Here is a 15,822-nt window from a genome sequence, read left to right as displayed (position 1 = left end):
CATGAGCTAAAAAGGCAACTTTTACAATTGCAAAACTTGATCCAGTTATCATAATAATCCCCTCTTTTAGCAGTAGTAGTAGTAGTAATCATTTTTACATTGCTGTTCTCCCTCAAGTGACCCTCATTCCCCAAAATGGAAAAAAAAAGTCATGGAGTCTGGTCACCACTAAAGATTAGCTGTGCAAACTAATAGTTGAGTGGTTGCGACTATGATTGTCTTCATGTATATTTCATGTACGATTCTAAATCTGCTTGTACAATAAGCTTTCTGCAGAGGTGAATGAGGAAAGCAGTATGGTTCCGTCTCTTCTAATGTCAATTGATGATTTATGTTTGCAGATGAGAAGATATCCCGAGTCCCAGTCTAACACCTGCACGATAAGTCTCCTGAGAGTCCAAGCGTTCAGGTGTCGGTGCAGGTCTGGAGCTCAGCACTCGTCTTCTGCTTCTCTGATGGGTGGGATCAAGCTGCTTGTGGATTTGTACTGATTGACTTGGTTGACGGTGAGAGTATTCACAGGCTTGATCTGTATGGTCCTCAGGTGGGTATTTTCTGGCTCATCTGTAAACCATGTCTTTTCTGAGAAAGAGCCAAAATCATATAGAGACAAAGAGGGGGGACATCAGACAGTTAATGCTACATGGACGTCAATTACAGTTTTAGTGTTTGTGTTTCAAGTGCACACAGAACATTGGAAAGACATTGTATATTTTAAAAGAAATAACTGTTTAGGTTGTAGAAAGAAATTCTGACATGATAAAAATATGCTTGAAGATGGGGTTTTTAAATGGCAGGTAAGTATCACTCATTGTCCCAGTCTTCACCTCTGTAATGTTGCTCATCTCACGGCCAAAAATGTTTTTCATATATACCATACCGCCATTGAAGCATGCTGTTTTGTTGGGTCAGCAGACATGCAGATCACCAGTTATAAAAAATCTGTTTTCATACGTCACTGTAATTAGAAGTTAATACTTTGAACTTCACAGTTCATTCAGTCAAATGTTTTTTTTTTTATCTGTTTGAGGGGCTTCAGGCTTTTGGCTTGATGCAACTTTCTTTTCTTATAAAAGGACATAGTCTGGAATATCGCTGGCGATTCATCTACTTGGCAATGTCCACGGTCATGCATTTTCATCAACATGACTTAAGGCTGTGGTGCTTCAGTGCATTAACACATATGCCAGTAGATACATGTTGCCAATAATAAAACATCAAACATCACTTGATACAGAATAAAGGGAAGTAGCATCAAACCATTCAGTTGCAATCACGCAGTCAAACCTACAGTGAGATGTACTGCATAGGTCATAACCATGCGGTCCTGATGCAGTCATTTGGAAACTCTAAACTACTTGGCTTTCATTCAGAGGGCATAATGTCAGCGAGGACATGAGTGTGTTCAATGCATTATTTAACATCATGCATAATCATTCACTTCCATACCTTGGCCCACTCTATTCATCCTTGATGCACTTTGGAAAAAGAAAGTAGTACACTAAATGTAAGCTAAATGGGAAATACTAATATGACCATTAATAACAGAAATGGCACAGCATGATGATCAGAGGTATAAAAACAGCAGATGCTCTCATTACATATGGATGTAGAGTAGGTTAAACAGTACGGTGCGACCAACAACTCAACAAAAAGTAAAGAAAAACATGTATCATGTCAGAAAATCTTTAAGTGCCGTTATTATGCATCTAGCCACTGTAGCATGTGTCAAGCAGCCATATTGTATCCATGCCTGTTGCCAAAGCAATTGGAAGGATGATGCCCATGTTTCAAATGTAATTCAGAACCCAATGAGCAGCATGCAGCTGATGTACCAGATGTGTTATATAATGTACTTTGAGCAGCACAAAACAAGAGGGCTCGGCAACTTCATGTAGAAATTAATCTATTTCTGTAAAATGCGCAATGTAAATGAATTTGTGCAGCTGAACATGTTTTTATTTCAAATGGGCACAGATTACTAACCATAAAACACTCGTAGTATTCATTCAGCAGCTGTGAAAATGTAACATGTGCTCATTCATTTTTTCAATGAACACCGAAATAATATTTTGATGTGAATGTTTTCCCATAGTAACAATATTATATAAGAAAGTACTTGGAGAATGCATACCTCCGCCAATTCTGCAAAATCCCCTAAATGTGTTAATAATAAAACATGTTTAGATGTTTGTTATCACAATACAAACAACAATGGACAATAATGTTTATTAACTGATAGCAGCCATGATGTTTGGAGTAAACCTACGTCCTGTCTGGTAGTGCTGTGGCTCCTTGTACAATGTAATGAGTTATGGCCATTTAAATTCGTAATGATGCTGTATTGCCAACCATTGTCAAGATGCCATGCTCCTGGGTAGTGGTTGGATTCTCTCCTTTTCTGCCCTGGGTTAGAGGCACCAGGTGTGTTTGGGGTTACTCGCGAACCTCCGGCTGAACACTGCTGAGTTGGAGTTTTCCCCAAAAATTAGAGCGTTGGCTCTATATGACTGGGGGGATCCACCTGCCCGATCTAAACCTGGGTAGTGCTTTGTTATTGGACTGGATTGTATATGGTTCCAGAACACCTTTAGACTAATGATCGATGATCAGATTTTGAAGTTGTATTATCCAGGCGGCTGCTGTAGGTCTTAGATGCTCAGGTGAAGAGAGGAGCAGAGCTCTCAACTGGTCCCCACCTGGTTGAGAGGGTTATGAGGTGGTGGTGGGGGGCTGCCAGACAGAAAGTTCTTTTCAGAAAGTTTGACTGGAGAAATCTTTACTGCATCCAGAAGGCGGTTGGAGTCCAAAGCCTCTATTTCAGAAACAGCTCCCTTTAGAGTTATGGCCAGAATGTCATTGGTGCCCATTGCAGTGGCAACTCAAGAACCCACCGTTGTATACCAATGGTAAAGGAAGTCTCTTTTGGTGAAGATTCTGAATGCTGTGGACTGGCAGATGGTGTGTGGTTCCCCTCTTTGTATAAGATGACCTGATGGTGTGCTCCAATTATTGGGGAATCACACTGCTCAGCCTGTGCTGTGCTGGCTAGAAGGTCCTGATCAATTGTCAAACTTAGATTCAGGAGGAGCAATGTGGTTTCCGTCCATCTTGTGGAACAATAGACAAGCCAAGGATGTGGCATGCTATGGATTTTGTTTGTGGTTTTTCATGGAAAGAATCTATAGGCTCAGCTGTGGAGGGGGGATTGTCTGGTTTGGTGACTTCAGGACTAGATCTCTGCCCTTTTGCTGATGATACAGTTATGTTTGCTTTTTTGAACCATGGCCTTGGGGCAGTTTGTGCAGAATATAAAAACATGCGCAGTTGCTTATTATCCAGTCTCTGGTAGAAATGTAATAACTGGTAATCCACCAAGTAAGAAAAAACATGTTGTTAGGTGGCTAAACCTTAACTAAAATCGCTTGAAAAAAAGTTGAAAAAATGTAAAATAACACTGAAATTTGACATTCACATGTGAAGACCATGTAATTATAATTGTGGTGTAACTTTATTAATAACTGTAACATCTTCTACTCTTAAATATCTTGACATAATTAACACTTCATGGTGGCAAATAACATTTAGGTATAGCATTTGAATGTTAATGGGAATCAAAAGGCAGTAAGAGGCATAGATATGACATCACGTGAACTTTTAAGACACGTAGTGTAAAGTGCAGTTAAAGTACAATAAGGTTCAGCTTTAATTTGAACAAAAGTTTCAACGAGCAGAATTTGGAATGCTATAAGACGGAGAGACCCAGTGACCTTTATCACAGAGGTGAGAGTTGTTAACACATAAGTAAAACAAAAGGTCTTTAAATGTTGTACTCTGAGGGGACATATTTGGTTGTATTGTGTATTGTGTTGGCCAATATCACATATATAAAAAGTACTTTCTTTTGCTTTTAGGGCCTGTCCTTCACCAAGATGGCATCATCTCAAAGTGGAAGAGTTTCAATCATGTGTCACCTGTGTGTATGCAGGTGCATTTTAAATGATGGAAAAACTGACCTAGGTGAACCTGAATAACTCAAATTATCCTTTAAATTTCAGTAAAACCTGGATCAAGTCAAAGTTAATATAATTTATCTTAGTCGTAGAAACAAACACTACAATTTTGTAAACAAAATGTATCTGTTGATTTATATATCTTGCTTTAAATTTCAGAGGGCGTTTGGATGGGTTTCTAAAATTTAAAAAAAGTCCTTTGGTGGATAGTGAAAATGAAGAAAGACAATATTACATCATGACAAAATGTCATTTGAAAAAAACAACAAAACATTACCCCGCTAATGACTCAAAGAAGAATTGCTCACAACCCTGGCAAAGGTTTACTGAAGGTCTTGGCATAAAAAATATACAAGTATAAAAGAATTCTGAACCACAGTATCAACATGGATTGAAACAAACTCTCACTGCGTGGCAGCCCCCAGGAAAGACAGAAGCCCTTTGTGGTTGCATACTTTGCCTAACCCATGGGTGGCCCTGCTCAAGAGGCAAACCACACTGTACTGCACTGTATAGGGTTGTTAAAAGCAAACTAAGACATACAAGTAACACATACACACACATTCAGACAAAGATACACACATTGACACCCGGACATGTTACAGACTGTCTGGACACACAGGACAGTAACTGTCACGGACAAAGACAGTCAGAGAGTTTTAGAGGGGCACATACTTTTGTTTGTCTCGTGAGTCCCTGCTTTTGGTGCGGTTGGTGCGGTTGGTGGTTTGGATAGAGTGGACGGAGGAGCTCTTTTTGCTGGAGGAATGGGACGAATGGGAAGAGTGGGAGAGGCTGGTTCGAGACTGGCCAGCGTTGTGGTCAAACTGCATCAGGCAGAATATCAGGTCTGAGGGCACCAGCTCAAACGCATATGGTGGATTGGTTATGACATACCTAGAGGAGATAGGGAACAGATGGGAGGCCAGTTCTAAACTTAGTGTAGGTAAAAGTGATTTTTTGAGCCTCTTTCGTGGCAGTTTTGAGCATCTTAATGCAAAGACACATTACTCACCGTTTGGTACATTGGCTTTGACTGTTTAGATGTGCGTCTCTTAACCGATAGATGCCAAAGCACAGCATGTTGTATGTTTTCAGGGCTTTACAAAACAGGTCACCATAACAACCACCATCCTGCAAGACAAAACGTGTAATACACAGTTTGTATTTTAAACACTAAAGATAAATATAAAAAAGATTATATAAAAATACATCATAATAATCGTTAACATGGACTAAATATACCTTCGGCAACAGAAATGAGTCCTCAGCTGATCTGATACAGATTTAAGCCATGTGCAAATTCTTCAAAGATAACCCTGAAGGCTTGGCCACAACATCCTCAAGATCTCTGTACAAAAGTACACTGTTTATTTATGAAGCACATAGCTTAAGTGTTGTTGAGGAGGAATCAGCTCAACATATAATAGTATGTTGCTTGAAATTAACATATACTGACATGCATCAAAGTATAGTGCAACATACATGTATATAAATTACGGTATATTTGATAATAGATGGTAGCGCACTACCTATAATTTGCTATAACTTAAATTTTCTTATGTATAAGGATTTCATTCATATATTATGGCTACAGGTTACTTTCATCTGCAACTGACATTCTTTGCAGTCCATAAACTGTGCGGCTGTAGACTACAACTGACATATCAGACTCCATGAATGTATGAATATGAAATGTAATATTGCTGAGATTTTTTTTCTCTAAAAAATAAGACTTATAAAAATATAAAATAGACTCCCCTATTTTTGGACAATCCCTGTTACTTATCTCGACCCTGAATCATGGCCGTCCCTGTTAGTCTGAATCCTTTCACTAAAGTCAGCTCCCACAACACAAGCAGACAAAGATGTGCTTAGCCCTTGGGTGACAAGATCAGTCACTTACCCCGAGGTCAGCAAAGGGCCCGTCGTACAAGGCCAGCTGTGCCACGCGACACCTGTCCCTGTTCGCCAGGGTCTGTGGCGTGCTGTAGCCGCCCCGTAATGCATTCTCCTCTGCCAGCAGCCCCTCCAGCTCCGGCGTCGCCCCGCCTGTTACCAGTGTCCGGATTAAGGTGAGGATATTATCATTGAAGTATGTCTGAAGGAATGAAGGTAGAGAGGGGGTAAATCCTTAAGCAATCGCCACCAAAGTCACAACTGAGCCTTCTCAAAGTGCCAGCCAGGCCGAATGGTGCTATCTAACGCTGCTCTGTTGCGTCATTGAACTCTGCACGCTGAGTGAACAGACAGGAGAATCCAATTACTACAGGTTACTCTCACTCCCATCAGAGAGAGACACGGAAAGTCCATGTACACATGCTGTCTAGGCATTTCTTACAGCTAAACAGCAGTAATTTACAGGGGGGGAAAAAGGTTTTACAAACTGCATGTTAAGCATAAAGATGCACTTTCCTCAGTGACGTTATGATTTTAATTCCAACCAGTTACTGCTTTGTTGATTTTGAAAAAGGCCAAATGTCTGCCCTTTTCTTTGCACCGCAGTCTCTTGTCTCCCCCTGCTTGTACAGCACAGTGACATCTCCCTTGGCTGCTGACAGCACTATTGACTAAAATGATGGATGAGGGCTGTCCATTAGGTAGCATTACCTTTGTCTAGACTAGAGCACACTTGAAGGCAGCTTTGTTCTAACCTCACTCAAACTGAAAGGCAGACAAGTGAAGCCATCATACCTAGTACAGGTTCCAGTCCTGTCAGCTATTGTTTTAATGTAAGCAGAGAGTGCCTACATGTTTTGGGAGGGGCAGAGGTATTCAGCTATCTGTCCTGATATCAAAAGTACAAGATTCCTTTGCATATTTCAGACAGATATTATATGCCACAGCACAAAAACTCTATCATAAGCTAATACTGTCGGTAAATCAATTCTGACTTACAGCACTCATTAAGGAATCCAGCACACTGACTGCGAAGGCTGTCCCACAGGCAAAAGGCTGAGTGAGGTATAACTCTGTGTCTGGGTCGTCATCATCATCTTGGTCCAGGAACTGAACGTTCGAGTCATTCACTATGGGGGTAAACATGTACATTTCATTACTTATTTTATATTCATGTTATTTTTTTTGCACAACAAACCAGATCTCATGGAAAGTATGGATTGTGTGCTTAAGCAGACATTATGCAAATACTTGATTCACGTGAAGAGGAGGACACAAAAGTACAGGCTGTGCAAAACAGTCAGTAGCTGCAGATATGGACTGTATAAGAAATCTGTATATGGTTCGACAAATTCTCCTTTCTTCCGAATTTGGACAAAATTGTAGTTTCTTTTAAGCCACTGAAATGAAACCGTGTGTGGTGTTCATATTCGGCCTTGTGGCCAACTTGCCTCTGCCACATTCCATATCCAGGCCATTCATGCACACTCATGACACCATGCATATTGTCAAAGCTCCAGGCCTTGATTCAAAGTCCTCCTGTAGTCAGTATCTGTAGCACCAATATACCATTGTTTGTCTTGTGAATCCAAGACAGAACATCCAATTACTTGTACTTGCATGTCAAAACAAATGAAAGTATCTCATTGCCCCAGAACCTTCTTTGAAGATGTCTTTAAGCACAAAAACACATGCAGTAGCTGGAAGAAAGTAATGATATAAAATTTAGTTGGAGAACTGCTACTTCTGTGAGGACAGAAATAAATGCCAGTCATATCGACAGGACTGAGATGAAAGAAGGGCACGGGCCAGAGAATGTGATCCGACAGAAGATGCTATGAAAGCAGCCACAAGGACTTCTGAGGGATCAAAGGCCTTGTAATTCTTAGAAAAATAAAAGGAAAAAAAATTTGCTTTGAGATAAGGGGCCAAAACAAGACAGGCAATTCCAACCAGAACCAAGGGTAAAATGTGCTCAAAGTGATGCCATGGGAATGGACTGAGCCGCTTGTGCAGCGAGAGAAATCAAAAGAAAGCTGATATGGAGGCAGCAGCAGTTACAACACTGCAGTACAGGACAGAGGCACTTCTTACCCAGCTCAGTTATCATTTGTATGCTGGTCCCACTGCTTTTATCCTGACTGAATGAAATCACAGGCAGTTTTTTGCCTGGCTTTGCTAATGGCGCTAGACAAGTGTTGAGGAAAAACAGTTACTGGAGCATGTCAACAAGGGACAAAAAAAAAACAAATAAGAAAACTCCACTTTTAGTACGGTTAATCAAGTGTTGACAGCCTCTAATTGCAGAAATTGTGTTTTCAGATCTGTTAACAACTACTTAACTGAAAAAAAAACATGCAACAGTAGAGCTAGCATATCAATCAACTGACACATATATGCAGCAGCAAGCATACCTAGTTCTGTTATGATGGGAATATTTGCTCCAGTTGTGACAGAAGTCTGCCTTACTAATCCATGGACTGGGCTGTTTTCAGGAGAGGATCTATCCATCCCTGGTGGAGTGAAGCCTAAATGAACACACACATGACGTAAAGCACATCTGTTAGTGCAATATTCAATACTTCATCAGAGGCTACAAACAGGCATATCAGCAGAACTAATACACTGGGGATATTTCATTCATTCCCATCCACTGCTAAAGCATAAAGTTGCTGAGTGCAATGTTACCGTATACTTGACATGGTCCAATATTAGTCCATATATAATAGATGTGACATACTGCTCATTTTGTTTCCCTTAGATTGTATGTGCACACAGATGGAAACCTTTTACATACATACACACACACACACACACACACAAAAGCATGTACAGTATGGAGCCATGAAATAGAAAATAAGTGACGCAAGATTGAATTCAAATTGACTTGACATTCTTTGCTTTCCTCAGACTGACAAGTAAGCACATTAAATCAGTGATGCTCTATGTATTATACATAGGCTGTGTTTTGACATTCATCACTTACTGCTGACTAAGGCAAATGTGAGGTCATACATGTATTAGAGAAATAATGAAATTGGCAGCGATTTTTTTCTCTCTCTCTCCTCAGGTCAAAAGGTTTCTAAAAGCATTTCTCTCAATGCCAAAGAATGACCATTACTGAAGGCCATCTCAGGCTAACTGATTGCTTCCATTGCTGTAACATGCAATATTCATAAATGATACACATTATATATTTTTAAGTAGTCCCATATACTGAAAAATACAAAAACGTGTGTAAGCCAGGTAAGGCTTTTGTGCCAACGCTGTGCTTGTTGCCACCAATTAGGTTTGTGAAGAAACCAGTTGTTACAGTAACCTGAGGAATAGTCAGTAGGGTTTACTGTCAAACGCAGTGACACCAGGTCAGTCAGGCAGTACCCAGTGAGGGATATTCTCTGTGCCAGGGCCCTGTCCCTTCCAGGCGGTGCAGTGAACTATGATAGGGCGCTCCTTACCTTGAGAATTAGCCTGCAAGACCCCGATGCTGTCGTCAAACAGCATGGATTTGATGTTGAGTGACGCCAAGATGCATTCTTTGTCCTGCAGTGATGCATCGTCAATATTGTTCTGATTGGCTGACAGAATGACACACATGTCGCAGAGGTTGATGTTGACAGCCCTCAGATCTGCCCGACTCAACGGTGTGCCCTTTGAGAGGAAGTGAAGGAGAGAATTTGTTATCTCACCTATGTGATACAAGAGGTAAATGAAAATGTAGCAACTGACAACCCCGTCTCCTACAAAATACTTTTATGCGAGACTAAATGACTTCACCAAATATGTTCTGGGGGAAACTTAGTTGCTGCCTGGATTTCTCCACTGACAAAGTGGTGGTCGTTGTGGATGCTTCAGCAAGCACATTTTAACACCGAAGATCACCGGTCTTCACATCCTGCGTTCCACATTTTTTAATAGGTTTAAACAATTGGTTGAGAAAAGATCATGGTTTTGATTCAATTTTGAAAAACTCAATAAAATTGTAATTATGCTCTAGTTGCCAGGAGCGAATATTAGTATTTAATATATTATGAAAATTAAGTATGTTAAATAACGCATGTGGAATAAGTTGACAATGAACATTTTCAACATACATTTAGTATAAACATTTTGCTTTTGAAATTTTCGACCTGCTGATGGTTCTAGTGTAAAAGTTAAGGGGGTATGGCACTAGAGGAAAAGTCAGGACATCACGAAAGTCATTAGAATACATTAAAGTACCATAAATGTCTGTACAAAATTTCGGTTGACCGACCGACAGACAGACTGAGCCATGCCGCCAAAAACAGCATTGCTAAAACATATTTGCCAATGCAAATGGGTGATTTTGCTTTACTCACAGGTAAAATGGAGACCTTTGGAAAATTGTGAAGAGTCTCCCACTCCCGCTTCAGATACTCGAGGGAGCCGACAAACACAATGTGCTTCAGCTCATGGTAGTGAAAGTTGCTCGCTCTCAGAGGCATGACAAAGTTTCGGAGACCGATCAATGCAGATTTCACATCTCCAAATATGCACACAACCACGTGACCGCTCAGAACAGTCATGGCTGCCTCGCTGCGGGTCTGAGAGAGAGAGAAAGAACAAGGGATAATATATATATATATACATATATATATGTATATATATATATGTTTATGACAGAAATGTAGCATAAACTGCCTTTTCTAACTGCAAATGTTAGTGCTTTCTCTTCTGTCTGTTGCCTACTCACCCAGTAAAATATATCATGCAGTTCATGACTGCAATAGACTATGAAAGTAATTTGAAAAATGGCATATGTATTAGTACAAGAAATGTTCTATGTACAGGGCCCCCATATAGCAAATGACATGTCAAACACCTCATTACAGAGTGTTTAAGTGCCCTGTCAACCTCTGATGGTGCTCTGTGACATGACACATCTGTCACCGGGGAGAAGAGTGTCAGGGACAAATGACGTGTGCCAAGTAAAAGAGCAGAACCCACCAAGATGACCTTCTCGATGTCTTTGGACGGGCACCAGTGAAACATCCCCGTGGAGTCGTATTTCTTTATGTTCTCGTCCATGCTCTCAATCTGCTCGTTCCCCGGAATGAGGAGCGGGTCATGTCTAATCAAACAAAAAGACGAGAGGGAGGGAATGAAAGAACACCATCACACACTGTAAATGTGGATTAAATGAACTAGTTCCTGGCGTTTGACTAATAAAGCAAAATTATAGCATGATAAACCTGAGAATATAATACACAGACAGACATAAATAAAAATACGAAGGGAAGTTGTGTTTTATACAGCACCGTAATAAAAAATTCACTTTTTTAATTGTCAAAAATATTCATCAGCAGACCTTCAGAATATTTAGGGATCTTCCAACAAATCAGTTGTACTCAAAAACAGTAGCTTTCTTTCTTTTTTGTCCTCTTCGCTCATTCCTGTCAGAGGCCATCTGCAGAAACGCCAACAAAACTGCCATGTCATCAAGCACAGTGACATCAGCAGCGGCAGCCAGGCGGAAGGAGATGGCAGCAACTCACTGCCTTGACTGGCAAGAGCATGGAGATGCAATTACGCCCCCTTACTGCATACAGGTTTTGACATAGTGCGCTGCGTGGTAAAAGCTTTAACAGACCAGACTTTAAATATTTCAGCAATTTGCCCAATCATATTTGCTTTTCAAAGTGAAGGGTATTAATCTTTAAACAGAGCATCGAAACTACATAAACGAATTTCAATGGAGCGCCGTGGTGAGCTTCATCCTCCCCAACACTGACCACTAAAGTGCTCTGCCGACATGAGTACCTGCGGTTGTACCTCGCCTGTTCTGGTCAAAGTGATATGATGTTTGACAGAGTTACTAGAGATACATTAAAATATGAGATACTGGTGTTTACCAAAAATAATCACCTGACTTTCAAACCCTCCCATAGAAAAAAAATATACAATTAAAAAAGTAGATTAATTTGCAAAAAAACCCCAATAAATCTAAATCAAAACATTTAAATAAAACATATGTACATGTAAAACATGTTTAAAATCATATCTAATATCTTCCTTCTAACAGAAATAATGTTCATACATCAGGTCCTATTGTCTAAAATGACTTCATTGGAGGTTTTACTTTAACATATTATATATGAGGCTATTTCCTTGAGCCATACCTTACATTGTTATTTGAAGCATTTAAAACATGTAGTTCTGTGACGTCTTAAAGTATTACAGTTCCTGCAGTTCTATTGTAGCCCATTTCAGGCGTTTCCCATCTATCTAATCTGTCTATCACTGCTCAGGGGCTGTAGCCTTTCCCAGCATGTATTATGAGAGAGGCAGAGCATATGCTGAATATGTCCCCATTCTATCACAGGGTTACACACACACACACACACACACACACACACACACACACACACACACATACATACAGTAGAAAGAAAGAAGAAGGAAGAAAAAAACATTCATTCACACATTTACACCTCGCAATGTAGCACGTAACAAAAACGTAATAATAACTAATATAAGTTATAGTAATTTAATAAAATACAGCTTGCTTGGAATCATTAAACTGGACAACATCATATACATAAAAGGATAACACAATGCAATCACATCATCACGATATGATTCCACCAAAAGTCGACATACGATAATATTGAATTATTACCAAAGTTAAAGTTTCCAGTTCACCACCCCTGTCTGTCTTTTGACTGTTGGAGGAAACCAACACAGACAAAAGGAGAGCATAGAAACTCAATAAAGAAAAGTCCTAACCAGCCGATGCGGTCGAACACCGTCAGCTACAGCGGCAACAGTGCTATCTACGGAGGCCATGTGCTGCCCAATGCAATTCTCTTTGCACTAAATGGACTTTGTCAGATTCAGATCAGAGTTGAAGATGTTATCTTCTGGAACTCAGACAGAAGCCTTCTGTCTCTGTCCAAAACCTTTTAAATACTTCAAGTCTTCTCTCCGTAAGAAGAGCACCTCTTTAATCCATGTGAGTACTTTAAAAGAATGCTACTTTAAGTAACATGTTAAGTATGCATGAAAGTGTCAGCTGAAACTACCATCCCTCGGGCTCCGAGAGACTGAAGCCAAAAAAGCCCGCCTTGGGCTTATATACCCCTAGGCAAGACCTGGATGTCCTTTCAAGAAGGGAAGCAGTTGGAGAAGGAAATGTCTTTTCTGCCACTTTCTACCTCTCAGAATCTCATCTGTCAAAGCAAGTCTAATTTGAAAGGACACAGTGTGTGCACATTAAATTCTGTGGGTGAAAGTATGTGAAATATTATTTTTAAAGTGCAAAATGTAAGTGGAGCGGGAGAAAATATCACCTAGTTTCTTTCAAGCAATATTGCTGGAAAAACTTAAACTCTATTCCCATGCAGGGATTGACTCTATTACTTTAATTAATCAGTTTATATTGTGATTCATAGTCTACCAAATGTCAGAAAATTGTGAAAATAACCCATTAAAATTGCTCAGAGCTCAAGGTGGCGACTTCAAATTGCTTGTTTTGTCCGACCAACAGTCCAAAACCCGAAGATGTTCAATTTAGAATGATATAAAACAGAATAAAGCGGCCAATTCTCACATTTCAGAAGCTGTAACAAGCAAATGTTCACGTTTGTGATTAATGAATGATGTTGTAAATCAACAAATCGATAAATCTTCCATACTCTACACCATCTGCGTCTGCTTGAGTCTAAAATGCAAGTTCTAATAAGAGTGAAAACATTTAGTGGTTTTACACCTCGGCTAAATATTTCATCAGAAGTCGAATGTTTCACCACTCACTCAGTGGAGCCGCTGTCACTTCAGTTTGTCCTTGTGGAGATGACTGGTGAGGCAGAGCTCTGCCAGGATAGCTATCGCTCACTGTCAGCCATGACGGCCTGTCACTACCCTGCACTGCCAATTGCCTCAGCAGTGCTGTAGCAGACATGACGTGTATGTCAAGGCGCGGTCCGATGTGACCGAACGCGTTGTGACATCCCACAATTAGATGTGTCTTATGACCCATCAAGGAGCCTGTGGAAATGGTGTTAATTTCAGTGAGGCCGTCATCGCGAAGTTCCAGACAGGACGTGTTAGTTTACTGATACATCTGGAAACAGGAGACAGTTCTGCTTCCACAGCTGATCGCTTTCTTCTTTTGTGCGATTCGTTTCATTACACGGAGCGGAGGCGTCTGTGAGTGTCACTTCTGTAAGCGCACTTCTAAACACTCAGAATGATCAGCGGCATAATTCACTACTTTAGTAGTAAGATGACACGTTTGACAAGACTTCACACGTCATGACCGCAAAACATAAAGCCAGGTGTCTTCTAGAGGAGTGTAATGACAGCTGAAAGAGACATAAAGTAGAAGCTAAACATGCATATTATGTAAATTTTCTATTTCAGCATCACTGCACTTGCTGACTGCAACACTGCAGTGAGGGCAGGCAAAGTCTTTGAAAATCCTCCCCATCATGCAAACTGACAAAGGCTTGCTCTTCAAAACCCACAGCCAATCTGTTGATCATTACTTATTTACAATGGCCTTGAGGCTGCAGGTCCTGTAAAAACACATTTGATATAGTATACACCGAGATGTTTTTTTCTCCGCTTGTTGCAATGAAGTATCCCTTAGGCTACCGCAGCGAATCCCTCTCCAGCGTGTAGGCAGCACACACGCTGGATGAAATAACGCATCCACCTGTATAGTACAGAGTTTTAGCATGGCAAGTAGATGGATTGGTTTGGTGGGTTGATATTTAGCTGATGGCTATAGCATTAGAAAAGCCTGGTTTTGTTTCCCAAGAGTCTGGAAATCACCTCGAGCGATTCAACTCTGACACCACTTTAAACCAAATCAAACAATCTAACAAGGGCAAACGCCCACCTGAAAAAACAGGGGCCATAGATCAAAGGAAAATGCTAAATTATGCGTATAAGCACTCCTTTCAGATATAATACCAAATCACCTTCATAAATACTGTACTATATTGCTGATCTGTATTGTACCTCATAGTTTTAAACAATACAGACATTGGTGGGTTTAATTTCTAAATGTCAAATGAATAGCAGCCATATTAGCAATGGGACCATAAAGTCAGCTGTCAGTTTTAATTCAATTTCATCTGTACAATTCCACTTTGTATATGTCAGGCTGCAGGACTTCCCTGTTGCCTTGCTTCCTTATAACATGGCACTTAATGACAATGACTATTACTATTATCATCCCCGTAATGGCCTCTTGTTGAATAACAGCGTTATCTCCAGTCAAAATCAATGAGCGCCGATTTAATTTTACGGGACAAGATAAAAGCAAGGTAGCATTTGAATTTGCCTTTCATTGGGATGATACATATCATCTGTGGCCTTACGTGCTGAAAAGAGCTCAGAGGGATACGACAATAGATGAATAGCCCTGGGCTATCTATCCTTTAGAGCCTCTCTGACTGGCTGCTGCTGTCATTAGTGCCAGGCCTGTTTAAGAGTTGTAGTCTGTGGGTGTCACCCGAAACCTCGTGGCAAAGAGCGCCTCTGCAAGTCTGAATGTTTGTCATGAAAACAGGAGCACGCAAAAATGTTCTTTAAGATGCTTTCCATAATATAGTGTTGAGCTCGACCAGCTCTGCAGTTCCCCTCATTTCTACACCGCATTTTAGCATCTTTGAGCCCATTATTTTGGTTTTACGGCCCTCAACTTCACTGTTTTGGTTCACTGTCATCAACCTCATTTCCAGCAACAGCAGCAAAAAACTGTCTGATAAACCAACTGCACACTATCTGCACAGCACCACATGGCAGACAGACAAAGTTAGTGACTAGCGGGTGAACATAGTGGAGCATTTAGCAACTAAAGAGACAAATATTTCCGTCAGGAGTTGGTGGAGACCAAAAACAGAGGAGAGTGAACACATTCAGCATAACAGCTTTATAAGGT

The 15,822-nt window shown here is 40.4% G+C and overlaps 1 protein-coding gene across 1 annotated transcript in view; it reads right to left on the bottom strand.

The window, feature by feature from the left end:
* Nucleotides 1–409: 409 nt before the first annotated feature.
* LOC139302918 (calcium-activated potassium channel subunit alpha-1a-like) overlaps nucleotides 410–15,822 on the bottom strand; it is a 78,445-nt gene continuing 63,032 nt past the window's right edge. The window contains exons 20-29 of the mRNA XM_070926569.1: nucleotides 10,881–11,004; nucleotides 10,253–10,477; nucleotides 9,371–9,563; nucleotides 8,327–8,440; nucleotides 6,912–7,042; nucleotides 5,920–6,114; nucleotides 5,029–5,147; nucleotides 4,689–4,910; nucleotides 1,450–1,478; nucleotides 410–582 (exon numbers count right to left, since the gene is read on the bottom strand). Coding sequence (XP_070782670.1) covers nucleotides 431–582; nucleotides 1,450–1,478; nucleotides 4,689–4,910; nucleotides 5,029–5,147; nucleotides 5,920–6,114; nucleotides 6,912–7,042; nucleotides 8,327–8,440; nucleotides 9,371–9,563; nucleotides 10,253–10,477; nucleotides 10,881–11,004 — 1,504 coding nt within the window. The 3' untranslated portion in view covers nucleotides 410–430. The remainder of the gene's footprint in view (nucleotides 583–1,449; nucleotides 1,479–4,688; nucleotides 4,911–5,028; nucleotides 5,148–5,919; nucleotides 6,115–6,911; nucleotides 7,043–8,326; nucleotides 8,441–9,370; nucleotides 9,564–10,252; nucleotides 10,478–10,880; nucleotides 11,005–15,822) is intronic.

This window comes from Enoplosus armatus, chromosome 20 (genome assembly GCF_043641665.1).
Source record: "Enoplosus armatus isolate fEnoArm2 chromosome 20, fEnoArm2.hap1, whole genome shotgun sequence".
Taxonomy (NCBI): Eukaryota; Metazoa; Chordata; class Actinopteri; order Centrarchiformes; family Enoplosidae; genus Enoplosus; species Enoplosus armatus.
Note: the sequence above shows the minus strand (reverse complement) of the source record. Positions and strands in the feature narration are given on the sequence as shown.